Raw genomic sequence first — 15,809 nt, forward strand, 5'->3', positions numbered from 1 at the left:
ATGTTCGGGATCCAGGAGCATCTGATACGAGACGTTAGTGGATTAAAAGAGAGAACACTTGACGACATGGATCCGGTTCGGTCGTGGGTGCGTAACGTCGGAGTTGTGGATGCCAACGTAGCAGCGCAAAGGTAAAGTATAGAAGAAACCACCTCTGCTAATTGTCTTTCGGATATTGGCCAATTTCCCGCTATGCCTGCAATCAGATTTTAACATTTTGTGTCCAGTAGACGGTATAGACCTATAGGCTAATAAGTGTTTGTCCCGACCTAAATTAATAAGCACCAACAAAAATAGGTTTGTGTTTGGATCATACAAATGCACCGACAGGCTACTTGTTGCAAAATATGACCCTAGTCTTCTTTAAAACCTTTCATCCCAAACTTTTGTAACTTATTCTTCAAATGTGATATAGGCTACAAGAATGACAGGAAAGGTTCGCGTATAAAACATGTAGGCCTACTGTAGACATATCATTGGAAAGTGTGCATCAGTATAACTCCTAAGGTCGTGTGGGCTGTCAAAATGTCAAGAAAACCCCAAACAAATATAACAGGATGACAGGAGAGCAAGCAAAAAGTAATACCACAGTAGGATTGAATTAGACGACATGACATTTGACGCCAGAACATAACAAAACATTTCAAATTAGATCGTTGCCTAATTAAATTACATTTTGAACGAGAGCAACCTACATTAAAATCGTTTACATTTTCAGTGGCTAATAATGACGAAAAACGAATACAAAATATAAAGTAAAGGTGTTTTGCCCCTGTTTGTTTTAACTTTTTATTTTTGCTGTATTACAATTTCAGACCCAAATTGCTTCTTGACATAATTATTGTGCCTGGCATTTAGAGAGATTCGATTAGTTGTAGATCAATATTTGTATTTTTAATGTTTTACTTCAAGGAATTAGCCTCATTCCTTAATGGAGTTTGAGTTAGTCTTACAAACAGAATAACTCAAAACAGTTATTTATGATATTTATCTATAGGCTTTCGTTTAATGGATATTTTAAATGGGATTCAAAACTATTTTGATTTATTTTTTCCAGGGGAAAAGGGTTAAATAAATTCTTTCTGGGTTCAGTTTATTGTAGGCTTATCAGAGCTACACATCCAGATGTCAGGCAAAATCTGAGCATGCAGGTTTAATTACCTTGAAAACAAATATCCAGATCCTCCTATGATATATGTAAATAAAAGTAAGCTTTAGGTTTCCCTGCAGAGCAGGCCTACTGCTCATTTATTTATCTGTGCGTTTGAGAGCTAAACATCCTGGTCTCCAGGATCTGAAGGTCTTTTATAGCATTTTTAAGCCTGCGTTTTTTAAATTAACTATACTTTCCTGTATAGTTATTTTCTTTGTAACTGTCTGAATGCCACTGACTGCTATTCGAAAGAAATATGTGCTTTTCTGTTGCTCAATGACTATTTTATGGTCTAAAAATCATGTAATTTTAAATTCAAGTAAATATATATTTTGATAATTTATGAATTATCATGATTATTCATAACAATCATGATTTACCAATTGTTTTAAATGTGACAGTATTTCATGAGGCAACCTTTATTGACAGTCACATGTTGGAGGCCCTTACTAGTCAATCAAACTTTGAAATGCCCATTCATTAGTTCTGCTACTAACACCATGATGTCTGTATCATCTATAGACATATAGGCTACTAGGCTGTTCCAAGCATAACTGTTAACATTAATTTTGTGAAGGGAATTTCATAGCCGGTAGGCTATTAGGCCTACCACTGTAAAGAGACAAATCCCCACCAGGCTACAATTATTTTTCATCAAAGGCTCAGGAAAGCAAACATATATTGTGTGTGTAATGAATTAACTTAACAGTATTTATTTATTTATTTATTTCGTGATTTTTCATTCATCATAAAAAGCCTATATGGGCTACATCTTTATTTTGAGATCTTTTGGAAAACATTCAGTTAATTAAAAGTCCACCAATTGAGCGTCCACCAATTGAGCGTGTAGGAAAATTATGTCAGAAAGTGTACTTTTTCATGCTGAGAAACAAGTGCGTAAAAGATAATTATCACAAGGCCTTCCTGTCTCTGTTTGTATTAGCAATGGATTGCATTTCAATGTAATCACAGAAAAGAAAAAAAAATCTTCAGTGTTGATTTATCCGTTTGTACACTCTCAGAATTGAATGAACACTACTGTGTACCACAAAGTTCAAATGCTTGATGTTTGATCGTCTGTTTCCTTCTGTGTGTCCTCAGTGGAGTAGCCCTGTCCAGAGCTCACTTTGAGAAGCAGCCGCCCTCCAACCTGCGGAAATCCAACTTCTTCCACTTCGTTCTGGCTCTCTATGACAGACATGGCCAGCCTGTAGAAGTGGAGAGGACCGCCTTTGTGGACTTTGTTGAACATGACAAGGTGTGGTGTGGTGTGTGTGTTTGTGTTTGTGTTTGTGTCTGTCTGCGCGCGTGTGTGTGTGTGCGCGCGCGCGTTTGTGGGTGTGTGGATGTTATACTTTATTAACAGTTTGTACTCTTTTATGATGATTTTGAAGGAGGGTATAGGGAGTCGCATGTGCACATTTCTAAAAAGACGTACCATATGTACACACATACTGTAACTGCGTACAGTACATGCCCTACTGTTCTTCTCACATCCGGAGTGTTCATTTAACGCTTACAAAGTGTAAAAATGGCCCAGGTTTATAATGTTGAGGATATACTGTTAGGTTGATACTAAATATATATTCTAAATATATATTATATACTAAATTCAAAAGTCTTTGATTATGACAACGTAAAAGAGTCCTCCTTTTCTGGAATTTTGTTGATAGACAGCCTTAAACTAAAATCCTGTGTGTTAATTTAACTCTGCAAGTGTAGAAATAGACCTGCAAGGGCCCATTTTTACAATTTGACTGCGGAAGCTGCATGCATCCTACAACCAGGTGCAGAACTTGAACTCACACATCCTAATAAAACCAAGCATATTGAACAGCTGACGGCTACATGTTTACACAAGCTGCACCCTCAATAAGCTGATCATGTGGGATTGAAAAGGAATACTTAATGACTAATTAGCAGCTTGCCTCATTAGGAGGACATCACTACATCACTACTTTTTTTCTTTCTATTTTTTAATGCAAATTAAGCTTGCTCTTTTTAAGTTATACAGTGAACTAATCATCAAAGTCGCTTCCTTTCATGCCCCCCCACCCAACCCCCACTGCTGCAAATATTGCTAAGAGGGGGAGCCAACTGAATTCCTCCAGTCGGACGGCAGGCCAAAATAAGGAAAGGTGTTCGTTGGAATCCTGAGAATCAGAGAGAGAGAGAGAGAGAGAGAGAGAGAGAGAGAGAGAGAGACAGGGCTGCTCAGGGTGGGAGCCTTGTGTCGAGTGTTGATGGATATTTTTGCCTTGTGGTCAGAATGTGGCAGGGTGGGGGGGTGGCGTGAAAATCCTAAACTGCCAACAGCTCTTCCCTCAGAGAGAAACAAGAGGGCAGAGCCCCTCAGACTGAAGTTCAAACTGTGTTTTGTTTTACTGTGATTGTCAGAAGAGGAGAGGGGATGGATGGATGGAGGGGGGGGGGGCCTCCGTGTTAATACCAAGGCTAAATGCTAGTGTGCCCCCCCTCCAGTCTCACCCCCAACCGCTTGTGCCACAGGCCAGTGTAGAGTATATGACGGATGTAGCAGAGTTCATTTTCTGCATGGTTACCCTGGCATCTGTTTTTGTTTTGTTGTTATGCTGAGGTAGAGCAGGAGTGAGGGGAAAGTACGTGTCCTCTGTTTATGCATCAATCTTTACACTTTCGGTGTTAAATATACACTCTTTGTATTTAATACGAAACACACTTTCAGTCTCTTCGCTGCATTTCCGTCTGTTTTGACATTAAACTCTTAATAGCATCTCTCTTGATATTAAGTTTTGATATCTCCGGTACTTTCTTGCTTATGCTCGTCTTTCTTACTGTGCTCACTTACTTTGGTCTTGCAACTGTCTGCTTAGCTCTTAGTTTCTTTACACCCCCCACCGCCCCTCATCCTTACGCTTTCTTTTCTCCCTCTTTCTCTTTCTCTTCTCTATGATGCTGGCCTCCTGGGTTATTGGACCAGAGAGCATTCCTCTGAGACCACTTAGAGAAAGACCAGTAGAGGTAGAGAAAGAGAAAGAAAGGGGGGATGAGAGAGAGAGAGAGAGAGAGAGAGAGAGAGAGATGGTAGTGGAGAGCCTAGGGGAAGGAGGGATGGAGGAAAGGAAGTTTCTCCGTCAAGGTCGACTGCTGCTCACTCTCACAGTACAGTACTTTCCACTCGCGAAAAAACATTCGACATACACACACACACACACACACACACACACACACACACACACACACACACACACACACACACACACACACACACACACACACACACACACACACACGGGCGCGGGTGAGCACGTGCGCGCAAACATTCACACATGCATAGGTTTAAAACTTGTTGGCAGCAGAGAAGAAAACCGTATTTGATCATGGAGCTTTAGGATGACATGATACACACAACAGTTCAACCTCTTAAAAGGGCAACCAATTCAAAGTTAAGCACGCGGCTCATGAACACAATGTTAGTTCCCAAATGGGCTTTGAGACTAGCCTACGGGTCTCTGTTCTCGATGCTGCTCCAAAGGAAGGGCAAGCCGAAGGATTATGGAACTCTGACCATGCTTAACTGTGCTTGGGAGACCCAGTAGTACTAGTATATGACGGTGCCCCCAAAAGTGCTTAACTGGATGCTCCGCATCTCTCTGTCTTTGTCCTTCACTTCCAAGGAGCAGACGGGAGAAAAGACCAACAACGGCACTCACTACAAGTTACAGCTCCTCTACAGCAATGGTAAGAAACTGCACACGACCAAACCATCAAGTGCCTTTGAGGAGAGCGTACTTGTTGATTGTATACTGATACTGATTGTATTATCGTATGGACTGGGGACCAACAAGGGTCCTTGGAACTCCCATGTAACCTCCTCTGGTGGTCCCCCAAGGGTCCCAGCTAAATGATTGACAGTTAGGAACAAAATTGACCATTACAGGTCTGTATCAAAGAGTGTACAAATGGATTAAGCCTGTGGCTTAATGCATATCAAATTGGGGGTCCTTGAATTTTTTTTATTTTTTTGAGAATCAGTGCATCTGTGGCCTTTCAGATGATGTTCAATGAGATTATCCAGTATCTAGACTCTAATGTTTGTATCATTGGCAATTGTAAAACATTCTTACTTGTGTGCATGCACCCCTGTCTCCATTCACCTCTCAGGGACAGGTACCGGTACCCTCGTTTCACTTCCCTATAGGATGCTTGTAAATTATAGTGTTTCACTCACTCATCATTTGATCGTTGAATCTGCACAACAGTATGAAAGAAGCCACTTCCGGGCACATATTATGTAGGGAAATTAGGTACATTTTGTGCCCCCCGTGGTGCTTCAACATCACATAGGAGATACAGAGAGAGAGGTTTGGTTCCCATGAGCCACTGCTGCCCCTGCTCTGCCATCGCTGTGGCACCCATGGGAGAGAAGATAAAAGACGTGTTCCACAGCAACCCCCTCAAACCCCCTCAACACGCATGCAGGCACTCACACATGCACGAAAGAATGAATCTACGCACATATACACACACAGACACACACGCACGCACGCACGCACGCACGCACGCACGCACGCACGCACGCACGCACGCACACACACACACACACTCACACACACACACACACACACACACACACACACACACACACACACACACACACACACACACACACAAACATATGTGCAGCACAGCATTTCTTCTGTACCCCCCCGTCTCACCCCCTTTCCCTCAAGCCATATCAAAGGCATCTTGATCGAGACTTTGATGAGAGGAACACATTTTTAAAAGCACTGCCTTCTACACCATAAAAAAGTACTAATAAAGCATCTTGCACTTCAGAAAGTGATGCGTTACACGCCTCTCTGCATTCAGCCCAGGATGAGGAATTTGTTAAACGTATGAGAAACAAAGCCTCTCTGAGTTTAACTCATCTCAAAGTACAGTTGTCACTACCGAAAATGTCCCTTCAGTTCAGACTATGTGATAAACAAGTGATATTGCTGGGGTGTAACTGTATAGGCTCCTGGCAGTCAGGGTCTGTGGAGTTAAGCACAGGAAGAGAGCCACAGTGAAAGGACAGTTTGACAGTTTTATGAGAATTACTGTAGATTCTACATTTGGGCTTTGAGCCAGAGCATGACTAATAATAATCATTCAGACATCAAATGACTTTAAATTCCCCCAGAAACCCTCAAAGACAAAATCTGAACTGCATACCAGTTTAATCCCCCAGTGTTTGGGTGGACAGGGTCCAGTGCTTTTGTGAGAAAACGTCCTGCTTCCTTTCCCATCTGAGTTTTATACTTTTACTGTGATATACTACTATTATTGTCGTTGTTGTTTTTGTTATTATTGTGCACTCTTCTTTATTTATATATGTATCTTGTTTCCGTTTTCAGTTTATTTTATATGTAGCCTGTATAAAAGAAACAAATAACTTGAAAGGCGCAATTCTGGGAAATTGCAATTGTGGTTGCACTGACGCAAATCGCAAGCAATCCACTGGGGAAGAAATGTGTACTGTTCCTGATGAATTCTGTCTTACCATTTATATAAATATTGTGATTGTAATTCATGTGTTTATACTAGAAAGTTCTGTTCTTGATTAATTACGTCTTGCCATTTTCTACATATTGTTATGTCACTCCTGTCTGATAGGACATTATATTGTCCAATCACACAGGCCCATATTCCAGGGTATCAGACTTACAACCCCATATAACATCAGTCAAAAAGTTTACAAAAAGCAGGTTCACTTTGTATAGTTCACTATATTTGTATAGTTCACTATATAAAAATATAGTGAACTATAGTGTTGCCTATAGCAACCACAATAATATTTAGATAAATGTACAACAATACATTGTTGGTCATGTCTCAGTGTAGAAGTCTTATTATAGATAGTCATATCCAAAAGTAAGGAATCTTAAAAGTATTTCTTTAATGTTTTTATATTTTATTTCTGATAAGCTTTAGAGGCAGTATAGTAGTTGAACAGTTAGTTCATCATTATAACAACTAACCATATTTTTTTTTATTCCTATGTCTTTGTGCAGGGGTTCGCACAGAACAGGATCTTTATGCACGACTTATTGACTCTGTCACTAAACAGGTTAGTTTCTCTGTTAGTCTTCATGAGGGCATCTGAACTTCGTGTACTTAACCAGCGTTTGATTGATTGTGCATGAAATCTAATCGCTCCCATTTCTCATTTCTCCTCCTTTCTCAGCCCATAGCGTATGAGGGACAGAACAAGAATCCAGAAATGTGCAGAGTTCTGCTCACACATGAGGTCATGTGTAGGTGAGTCACCAGTGCACACACACACACACACACACACGCACACGCACACGCACACACACACACACACACACACACACACACACACACACACACACACACACACGCACACGCACACACGCACACACGCACACATGCACACACAAACTCCAAGTATCCATTACTCTCCATCACTCTGGCTAGTCTCAATGAGTCTGACATGTGGTTTTGGGGCAACGCTCCGAGCCCTCCTGTTCAGAAACCAAACTGGGTTTGGACTGTACGTCTCGCCTGCCTGTCATCGTCGTTGCTACAGTGGCAGAGCCCTGCTGCTTTCTGCTGTAACACAGCATGTCCCTGGCCAGCTCCTGTTTCTTCCTGGAGCTCCACTCTGGCCTGGAGCTTTGGTGCCAGACCTCCTCTGACTGTCACTATCAGACACACATTAGGGGGAACACTCCACTTCCTCTCCCCTACGAACCCCCACCCTCCATGCTTGACAGTGTGTAGGAACTGTGTTAAGATTTTGTCCCTGATAAAAGCTGTGGCACAACTCCAATCTTACAGCCTTTTATTAGTGTGTTTGGAAGAAAGAAAAAAAAATAGCTTGTGAACTGATTTAATAGTCCATAATTTGGCTTACTTATCGTGCATCCAACACATTTAAGCCTGTTACTTAAGCCTTACACATACGGTACACCATTGTACGATAAATAGCAATATATATATATATATATATATATATATATATATATATATATATATATATATATATAGAGAGAGAGAGAGAGAGAGAGAGAGAGAGAGAGAGAGAGAGAGAGAGAGAGAGATTATAGATTGATTGATTGTATATATAAATTGTTTTCTGGCAAAAATCTTTGAAAATGTTCTCATATAGACATGCCCAAAAGTATGGACACCAGGTTGAAAGTGCTTAAAAGTGAGGTGTGGGTGGACAGAGAGAGTGGACTGGAAGTGGGGCAGTGACCCAGGCTCTTGACGCCAGCAGCAGGGGAAAGTACAGGGGGCCGGGGCATGGGAAGAGGGGCTAAGACTGAGAGTAGGCTTTGCCATTGTGCGGCCAGCAGATGCCCGAATGTGACTCACAGCTGGCTAATAACAGAGCCGAGAAGGCAGAGGGCAAGCGTCACAGCTGGGGAGTGAGGCCGTCTGACAGGGGGGCGTAGGGGGGCAGGGCAGGGCCAAGCTGGGACACGAGAGGGGTGAGGCGAGGTGTAGGGGTGGCAGATGGTTAGGGGTGGGGGCACTTTTGTTATGCAGGGGACTTGGGAGGGGGTGGGGGGGGCGGCTGGTTGGCCAGCAGGATCCTCGGACAGGACTGCTGACGAATTGTAGGATGTTGAGAGATGCGTGTGTGCGTGTGTGTGTGTGTGTGTGTGTGTGTGTGTGTGTGTGTGTGTGTGTGTGTGCGTGTGTGTGTGTGTGTGTGTGTGTGTGTGTGTGTGTGTGTGTGTGTGTGTGTGTGTGTGTGTGTGTGCGTGTGTGTGTGTGAGCGAGCGCAGTGGGGTAGAGTGGGGGTTGAGTTTGATTCTGAAATCAATGTGACAGATTGCCTGGCTGGCTTTTCACTTGTGAATGGTCTCTCACTGTTTGTAGGGTGTGTTGTTGTACCTTTTCTCCCTCTTTCTTTTATTCTTTTGTCTGTTCTTCCCCTCCCCTCTCCTGCTTCCTTTGTGTGGCTCCTGGATCTCCGCCGACGGCAGAAACGCAGAGTCTGGGCCTGTGTGTGCGTGCGTGCGTGTGTGAGTGTGTGTGTGTGTGTGTAGATGGGCCAGACAAATGATGGGCCCACTTCTCCATTTTTGCCTTTTTCACTGACTTGTCTTGTTTTCTGTCTCTGTTTAATTAGCCGCTGTTGTGAGAAGAAAAGTTGTGGAAACCGCAACGAGACGCCCTCTGACCCGGTCATCATTGACAGGTAAACACAAAAATCAACAATCAAAAGTGCCACTCACCTATAAACACCTTTATAAAAACAACACACAGCATGCACACATGGGCTAACACACACATTACCTCTGAGATGTTTTTGCGCACATACCCACAAGTGACTCCTATACATACCGTTAACATACAGGGAAATAAGGGAGAACAAGTAAGAAAAGGAGTGAGAGAGAGAGAGAGAGAGAGAGAGAGAGAGAGAGATTATGGTTTAGAGTGAAGGCAGAGACCCAGAACTTCTTGTTCCTGTGATGAGATGTCTCAAATCAGCCGTTGGTTTTATTGCCAGTAAAGACAGAGGCCCTTGTGAAGAGAGCAGCGGAGTTATAGAAAGAAACGACTGAATGTCAATGTACTTTCTATTCGTGAAGGTTAATGGCGGTGTGTGTGCGTGGGGGGATAGGTGTCTACAGTTATGTTACTGTTTACTGATGTTTAAAAACCTGTTTTGTGTGTGTGCGTGCGTGCGTGCGTGCGTGCGTGCGTGTGTACCGGTATGTGCTTGTGTGCATGCTTGTGCACGTGTCTTGTGCTTATGTCTACTTCACAAAAAAAATTAATGTAGGGTCCTTATCAGTCAGCATTCCTACATCATAGTATCAATGCATGCTACAGGTACAGTACAAGTCTGGTTTCAGTTACACGGTTACACTCTATCTTCTCACTCCATCTATCTCTGTTTGCAATCTTTTAATTCCGGTCACTCATCTTGTGGACCACCAAAAAAATAAAGCAAAAAAGCGTACATATTCTGAGCATATAGGAGCATGTGGAGGGTCTAGCATGCTGAGTGTGAGGGCTCACATGTGTAGTAAATGTTCCTCCTGACAGTCAGTTATCAGGCTTTTAGAGAGGGTGACCGTTGCCATAATCGACGTGTGTGAGGGCCTCCACGTCCCTGGGATTTTGGAGATCTCACAGTGGTCTGTCCAGCATTAACCGCCGTGATGAATGTTCACACAGACCCGGTGTAAAATACTTTGCCTGTGATGTCATCTGTTCAGCCTTCATCACCTTTTACTTTTCCCTCACTCTTCCTCGTTTCCTCTTTCCTGCTTCACCTCTCTCCCTCCCCCATGCACCTTCCCTCCTTCCATTTGTCCGTCCAGAAAACTCGTTTTCGAATGGAATCCATTCTCTTTTCAGTATTTCTGCCTCTATGATTCTCTCTCTCTCTCTCTCTCTCTCTCTCTCTCTCTCTCTCTCTCTCTCTCTCTCGCTCTCGTTCTGTTCGGTTCAAGCTGGCTGGCTGTTGACAGTGTGTCTCAGAGGATCTCTGCTGAAGATAGTTTTCATATAACGGAAAAATCGGGACTGTTGTCTTTTGGACTTTCCCAGAATGCCTTCGGAACAGCTGCTTTTCTCATTTAGCACATTACTTTCCCAATGTCCATCAAAACCCTCCTCCCACCCACCCACCTACCATCACCCTGCTTCTACTTCTATAACCTCTTTGGAAATCACTTCATGAGTTCTGGTGCACCGGGCTACTGAGGACAGGGCAGCGCGGGGCTCTATTTATCCTGGTGTGACTGGCTGATGCAGGCTGATGTTGTGGCTGGAAGGATTGATAAAAGGAATCATTGACCTACTGTACTCACTAATCACACTGGGCATATCCCTTCCCAGTGGAGGCTTCTCCCTGCTGCCAGGGCCCAAGGAGTCCTCCCCTTAGGGAGCCAGCCTTTTAGCAGCCAGCTAATTTGTGATAAGCCGAGAGGAATTTTGTTGCGCTGTGGCACACTGTGTCCTTTCGTGCCACCAATCCTCCTCCATGTGCTTTTTCATACTGGTTGTTTCCATGCATGTATACACAAGTGCATTACCCGGAGCAAAAATGTTTCATGGATTGAACATCTTTGTATCTCTGTTTATTTTTTGTATGTGGGGGTTCCACCTACGGTATGTTTATTTATATGTATGGCTATATGTGAGATTGTCTATATGTGTCTCTGTGACCCCTGAACTGACCTTTTCCCCCAGTCACTAAATTATTCATGTGTGTGTGCGAGAGTGTACTTGCGTGCGTGCTTGCGTGCGTGCGTGCTCGCGTGTATGTACGTACGTATGCGCGCGCGTGTGTTGCCGTGCGTGTGCGTGTGTGTGTGTGTGTGTGTGTGTGTGTGTGTGTGTGTGTGTGTGTGTGTGTGTGTGTGTGTGTGTGTGTGTGTGTGTGTGTGTGTGTGTGTGGAGGAGACAGTCTGTTTCTGTGGCTGCAGTAATCAGCCTCCTGCTCCCAGCCCCAACACCTGTTCTCCAATTAACATGCAGTGCACTGGGGCCCACCCGCTCCTACTGCCCAGACATCACTTTCTATTCCTTTCTTCCTCCCTCTCTCCATTTTCCCTCTTATTCTCAACCCTAAGCTGTCTTTTTAGTTCACCTACAGTATATGGCTGTCCTCCTCATACTCCTGTTAGTGCATGTTTAAGCGTGACTTAGACTTTGCTGTACTACATGTCGCACGCCAAAAATAGAGATTGGCTATTTACAAGAGCACAACGCGTCGACCTTTTGTGAGATCGTGGATCTGCTATTTCCGGTGCATGACACCACCGTACGATGACATAAATGAAGCGTTACCTTTCTTACCCTGTATTTCCTTATTCCTCTTCTCTATCCCCTCTCCTTCACGTTGCCAACCTCTCCTCCAATGCCCTCTCTCCCTCCCCTCTCCTCCCTCCCTCTCTCTTAGCCTGTCTAATTTTGCAATAATTAGGCAGTGTCATTAGGACACCTACCCAAGCACATGGGAGTTTGCAATTCCCCAAACGGCCCAAACCCCCTCTTTTCTAATCTCCTTTCCATATTGTTTCGGTTTGCAGGCCCCCCCCCTCCCCCCCACCCCTCCCGCCCCTCCTTCTCCTTCTGCTACGCTCCCCCCTTCTCCCTAATCCTGATTTGAGTGAAAGGGGAGCGAGGAGATCACAGCTGATCCGTTGGGAAGGGGTGGAGGGGTTGAAGGGAGGCAAGGGCGCTCGTTGACAGAGAGATGACTTTTTAAGTTGCCCATGTGTTGCTGTGGGATGGGTTCACCCTGTCTGACATCTCATTGGCTCCTGGGTCGGCGTCTTGTTTTGAAGTTGTTCTTTTTATTTTATTTTATTTTATTTATTTATTTTTACTCATGGTCCTGGTAGGACTTCCTTCTTTGGAGCAGTGGTTCTCAAACTTTTCAGGCCACGACCCCCAAAATAATCATATTTTAACTGGGGACCCCCCCACCCTGACAAGCTCTAAGAGTTGAGGCATTACATTTTGTATAATACGGTTCAATTGTGAAAATAGCAGGTCTACATGCTCACAACGCCTTGTGTTGCGAGGCGTTGTGAGCATATAGATCGGCTATTTTCACAATTTCTGCCTCTAACATTTCACAATTTGGCCAATGTTTAATTTGTCATTTTAGAGGTATGCAGATACCCTCTATACACTTAAACCTTATGTTGGCTTGTTTACTGTTGAGTAAGAAAACAATATTCCACATTAATTTAATCATCTGGGGACCCCCCAAAAATAATGTGGGGACCCCCCAGGGGTTGAGAACCACTGCTTTGGAGGACATCACTTATCTTTGATGGATGGACTGGCTAGCTCACTGATTGGTTGGTTGATTGAGCGATAGATTGATTCATTGATCCATTGATTTATTTACTCTGGTTTTGCTTGTCATCATAAATCCTCACTAACTATCTTCAAGTGTTTCCTGCTCCTGGAAGAGTATTATACAATGCATTATTATAGTTTTGTTATCATAGACATACAGCTAAATCCTCTGTGTTAATTTAATTCCAAAGAGAATGCAAATGGAACCAAAATGGATACTTAATAAGTCCATTTAGGTCTTTACTTTTAATATACCGGTATATATATATATATATATATATATATAAAGATTTTCTTTTTGGGCTTTTATGCCTTTAGTGATGATAGGACAGTAGACTGACAGGAAACGGGGAGAGAGATGGGGAGTGACATGCGGCAAATGTCGTCCGGATCGGGAATCAAACCGGCGACGCCGCCAGGCATCATAGCCTATAGTATCTGGTATGCGCCTGGACCAGTAGGCCAGCAGGCGCCCCTATTAATAGCTTTCTTGACTGCCTGGCAAACCGGGTAACTTTAAAAAAAATGATGCTGATATTTTGGTGTTTCTGATACTCTGTCTTTTAGTACTGGAAAGACAACAACCTCTAGTCGACCCTGAAGAGTTTTCCTCAATATCCACACAGATAGGTCTAGTAATGGTGGTATTACTGCCATGCTGACCTCTGACCTATAAGAAACTATATGAGTCCTGGCCTAAGCTGGCCTCTGTATTTACAAGTGACTTTACAATGGAGACAGGCAGATGTCAGTATTAGTATTAGTTTTTGTAGGAATGGCAGATGTGGTGCGTTGGAGCCAGTCCTCAGTGTAGCAGCATGCTTTTATATTTGGCTAGAAAGCTGAGATCAATAGTTGGTCATAAGGAGAGGTGGGAGGGATCCATGGTAAGGCAGGAACCTTACAGGGAGGGAAGGGGGGGCACAGATCAATGGCAAGCACTATCTCACTAATTGATCGTGTTTCTAAGAGGGGTCTTTCTTAACAAGCCAGTGCTCAGAGAAAAGAGGAATAATCAATGAGAATTTTCCAATGTCATCAATATGGCTATCCCCCCCCCCCATTCTAAATGGTCGAGAAACTCACAAACATACATAAAGCTTTCCTTTGTGATGATTCAGATACATATATATACGTATATACTGTATATAGGACTACACACATGAACGCGCGCACACGCATGTGTGTGTGTGTGTGCGCGCGCGCGCGCGTGTGTGTGTGATTTTACCAGTGTTTATACAGTATGACCTACAAGGCTAATTTTAGCGGCGGGGTTGATGGTAAAGTGGTAAACCCTACTGTTTGAACAATGATTAGTGCTCTCAGGCGATGGCCTGACTTCAGATACTCGGTTCTAAAGAGGAATCCATTTCTCTTAATCTTAGGTTGTGGGCAATATTGATCTGTAGTCTTGCTTCTAGTTATGCAAGTATCATAGGTTTGTTTCTTATCTTTGTCATCGTAGCGACAGAGAGCTATTTATGAATCTCAATCAATCTCTGTTAAGCAAGGTTTTAATTTACTAACAGATCTATCTGCTCATTCACTAAAGCCCTCATTTCAATAGTGATTATGGTTATGTTAATTCTATATCCATAAGGCCAAGGATGTTGTTCTCATAAAATAAATTGTACAGTGTAACAATACAGTATACTTACTTTATTGTTACACTGTACTGCATGTGTGTGTGTGTGTGTGTGTGTGTGTGTGTGTGTGTGTGTGTGTGTGTGTGTGTGTGTGTGTGTGTGTGTTCGTGCGTGCGTGCGTGCGTGCGTGCGTGCGTGCGTGCGTGCGTGCGTGCGTGCGTGCGTGTGTGTGTGTGTGTGTGCGCGTGCGTGTTTGTGTGTGTGTGTGTGCGCACACACATCACAGTGAGTGACATCACATCACACATCACTGTCTTCCCGTTGGCACAGTAAAACTGCAGCCTTCTTTATGGGTCTTTACGGATTTACACTGTCTGGACCATTTGACAATAAACCGTTCAGGTATCATTTGTTAAATTTGTATCCGAATGCCGGGTTTCAGCCGCTATCACGTATCATGCCTGTATGTCACAGTTTGCTATCTACAGCACTGGTTCTCAACATTGAGTCTGGGGACCCCCAGCAGGGGTCCTTGAGGGGTTCCAGCCAGGGGGTTCCCAGCTAAATGGGTGATATTTAGGAACCAAATGGAGAGTTAAATCAACACAGAGGATTTTACAGTGTACATTGGGGTCCAAAGAGATAAAATTCATATCAAAAGGGAGTCCGTGGCCTAATTCCAATCAAACTGGGGGTCTTTGAAATTAAAAAGGATGAGAATGGCTCATCTAAAGTGTGTCAGTCTCAACCTTTGTCAGCCCTTGGATTTATAGAAAGTGTTTGCATTGTGCATTTATATTCCTCTAACATCTGGGCCCAGTGTTGAGCACTGCGCTGTCGTACTTGTTGAGCTTTAAGTTATGTTGACTTATCCCCCCGATCCCTGTGGCGAGCCAGATAACTCCTCCTTGTAATTCTAATGGTGGGGAACCACCACTCTCCTGTGTCTCCAACACCAAACTCCCCCACCCCACAGGAAAACTCGCAAAGGCTTTGGGAAAACAACATTAAACTATCGTCCAAAGGAATAAGGACGGCAAGATCTTTTTGGACTGTGCGAGGGGTCGAATTCCTTCCCTTTCCCAGATGAATGTTGCGGTATTGCTGCCAAACAGCCCTGTTATGTCATCATATGCACATGAGAGTTTTATGTATGAGACAACACTGTCAGTTTGGGAGCTTGTTTCTCATAATCCCAGTGTCTGACTCTCATTCAGCTGCTGAGTTGAACTCCTTGCCCCCTG

General features: G+C 43.5%; 1 protein-coding gene across 3 annotated transcripts in view; it reads left to right on the forward strand.

Moving 5' to 3' along the window:
• ebf2 (EBF transcription factor 2) overlaps positions 1-15,809 on the forward strand; it is a gene marked incomplete at both ends in the record, with an annotated part of 35,112 nt that continues 19,303 nt past the window's right edge. For 2 of the 3 annotated variants that reach the window (XM_080739130.1, XM_080739129.1), the window contains 6 exons: positions 1-131; positions 2,255-2,411; positions 4,810-4,873; positions 7,189-7,244; positions 7,362-7,435; positions 9,282-9,350. In XM_080739130.1, the coding sequence (XP_080595256.1) occupies positions 1-131; positions 2,255-2,411; positions 4,810-4,873; positions 7,189-7,244; positions 7,362-7,435; positions 9,282-9,350 (551 nt within the window). The remainder of the gene's footprint in view (positions 132-2,254; positions 2,412-4,809; positions 4,874-7,188; positions 7,245-7,361; positions 7,436-9,281; positions 9,351-15,809) is intronic. The other variant, XM_080739131.1, reaches the window with a different exon arrangement.

The sequence above is a fragment of the Nannobrachium achirus genome (assembly GCF_963921795.1).
Source record: "Nannobrachium achirus genome assembly, chromosome: 12".
Classification (NCBI taxonomy): Eukaryota; Metazoa; Chordata; class Actinopteri; order Myctophiformes; family Myctophidae; genus Nannobrachium; species Nannobrachium achirus.